Below are 2411 nucleotides of genomic sequence, written 5' to 3'. Positions count from 1 at the left end.
TAAAAGCTCTAATCATTTCCGACACCATGGTATTCGTTCTACTTAATCGCATTAAGTAGTACCATTCATCATGGGATGCATAGTTGATACTTTGTTTGCTTTGGTTGGTTGTGATTCACCACTCCTCTCAAGTTGTTGTTGCTGTTATCGCCATTTGTAGTTTTTATCGCTTCCATTGCACAACAAATATGACATGGGCTAAAAGATAATAGAGGAGGAATTCTGGAATCCCCGACCATAACCATGTTCGCGGATTTGAGAGGGGGCATTTGTAGTGGTTTAATCCATGATATAAAGAATTAGTAGTAGATGGACCCTGAAGCAATGCAAGACAACAAAGAGAATCGAGAGGAGATAATCAAGACCGTGGATCCCTAAGTTACTTGGCGGAGAAAGTCACACGTAGAGAAGAGGGGACTGTGAGATGAAGGGACAGGTGGGCGACTACGAAGATGGGAGATGAAGGTATAAAGAGAAAGAGAGAAGAGAAGAAAAAGTGCCGAAAAACAGATTAGAGAGGGAGGACATAGAAAAAGAGAGAGAAGAAAAAGAGTGATACTACAACAGTCTATAGGCTCGCTATCTGAAGCCACTTCACAGTGGATTCCTTAGCGTTAATAAGTAACTCAGTTGCACCATTTGAAAAATATTTAGTCAAGTCCATAAAGACTATATCTGAGTGACGATCTTTGGTTGGCTGGTATTAGGGCTAAGGTTGATCGAATTTTCCTCATACGTACATAGTAAAAATATATTAACTGATATTCGTACTCAAGAATGATAGTTTCAACGTTTAAGTTTAAACCATGCATTCTAGAAGGCCTGAGGTTGAGGCTCTTTCAGTTTGGCTGATTATATACCTTAAGTTGTTGGCTTGGAGCCTTTGATCTTGGAGTAAGAAAACGTTATCTAAGGTTATTTCTTTGAAACAAATGCACTCCCAAGTTCCTTGGGTACAATGTATCAGTAAAATGCTATAAGGATGTACGTCTCTCTAAACAACGACTGGAACTTTAGAGAGCTATACTACGGCTGAAAGCAGCTTCCCTCTATCTTTTCTGAACTTCAAAATTCAAATTCAAATTTCAACTGATGTCTATAGGCTCTCTTCCTTTACTGAATAACATCTCTTTCGATCTTTCCCTTTATAGTTTTGGCTTTCTTTTCTCCTTTTATTTTAGTTTCTTTTTGGGTTCCTTTTCCTTGTTTATGGTTACTGTTATATCGTCTTTGGCTAGATTGGCATCTGCCATGGACTCCCCTACAGGGGAGCCACCAACAAGGATGGAGTCAGGTGAATCATCCAAATCTAAAGTTGAAATACTACAAGCTGAGATGCAAAATCTTTTCTGCAACAAGGAAAAACGAGTTATTGATATTGGTTGCAAGAATGTGGAGACCAGTGAAGGGGGACAGTACACCCTGTTGGGAAAGTTGTTTGGAGGTAAAAATATACCCCTCCAAGATCTTGCGGAGGAACTCCATAGATGCTGGCAAACGAGGGGTAACACTAAGATACAATATGTAGTGAAAGGCTTGTTTAAACTGGAGTTCGAGAACCCTGGGGAATATGAACATGTAAGAAAAAATGGGCCTTGGATGGTTCAAGGGTTCGTCCTCTCGTTTAAAAAATGGAAGGCATCTGAACTAGTAGATGAGAACTGGAAGTTTGATATGGTGGATTTATGGGTTCAGATATATGGGCTACTAAGTAATCGGATCAATGAGGAAAATGTAAACAAGGTGGGGCAAAGCTTGGGCAAAGTCAAGGCGGTGGACCTACTGTGCTCACCGGAGTTCAACAAACCGGTAGCTAGGATTAGAGTGAGGATGGATATCAAGAAAACGCTATTAAAAGGCATAGATCTCCGAACAGAATTGGGAGAAACCTTCCCAGTCACTTTCAAGTATGAAAAATTGGATATTTTTTGTTACTTTTGTGGATGCATCGGGCATGATCTACATTATTGTTACCATCGTGGAAAGTACAGTATGGATATGAGGAAATATGGGGGATCCCCTAGGGATGTAAAAATTAATTTCTCATTCATGCTGCGAGCAAATGTGTTCTACAATGGTGCAGCAAGCTCAAGCCCTGTGTCAGTTACGATCTCTGGAACACCACAAAAACTAAGGTATGACCAGATTCCAACAAAGAACAGAGGCTCACCAGTGAAATAGAACTGGAATGGGACTGGGATTCTGGCAACACCACCAAGAAGACGAACGCACGTGGAATAGCCCACTGATAAGAGACATGTGGCAGCTGATGAGAAAGTACTAGGTTTGGCAGATAGCAGAACGACACTATTTGAAAAGGCCTTGTCAGTGGTCGTTGCTGGGTCTGGGCTAGGGGGCCCAAATCTCGATATACCTGATCACGGGTCAGGTACACAAGTCCTAGCCCAAGA

The 2411-nt window shown here is 41.2% G+C and overlaps 1 protein-coding gene across 1 annotated transcript; it reads left to right on the top strand.

Annotated features, from left to right (window-relative positions):
* Positions 1-1209: 1209 nt before the first annotated feature.
* Positions 1210-2181, top strand: LOC147490958 (uncharacterized). Its single transcript, XM_086567149.1, has one exon. The coding sequence runs from the start codon at positions 1210-1212 to the stop codon at positions 2179-2181; it is 972 nt and encodes a 323-aa protein (XP_086423275.1).
* The last annotated feature ends 230 nt before the right edge of the window (positions 2182-2411 follow it).

This window comes from Coptis chinensis, chromosome 6 (assembly GCF_015680905.1).
Source record: "Coptis chinensis isolate HL-2020 chromosome 6, ASM1568090v1, whole genome shotgun sequence".
Lineage (NCBI taxonomy): Eukaryota > Viridiplantae > Streptophyta > Magnoliopsida > Ranunculales > Ranunculaceae > Coptis > Coptis chinensis.
The sequence above is the reverse complement of the archived record's forward strand: the minus strand, read 5'-3'. Positions and strand labels throughout refer to the sequence as shown.

What these genes read in the sequence shown, in the direction of transcription:
- LOC147490958 (XM_086567149.1), top strand. Translation starts at nt 1,210, where the DNA reads ATGGTTACTGTTATATCGTCTTTGGCTAGATTGGCATCTGCCATGGAC.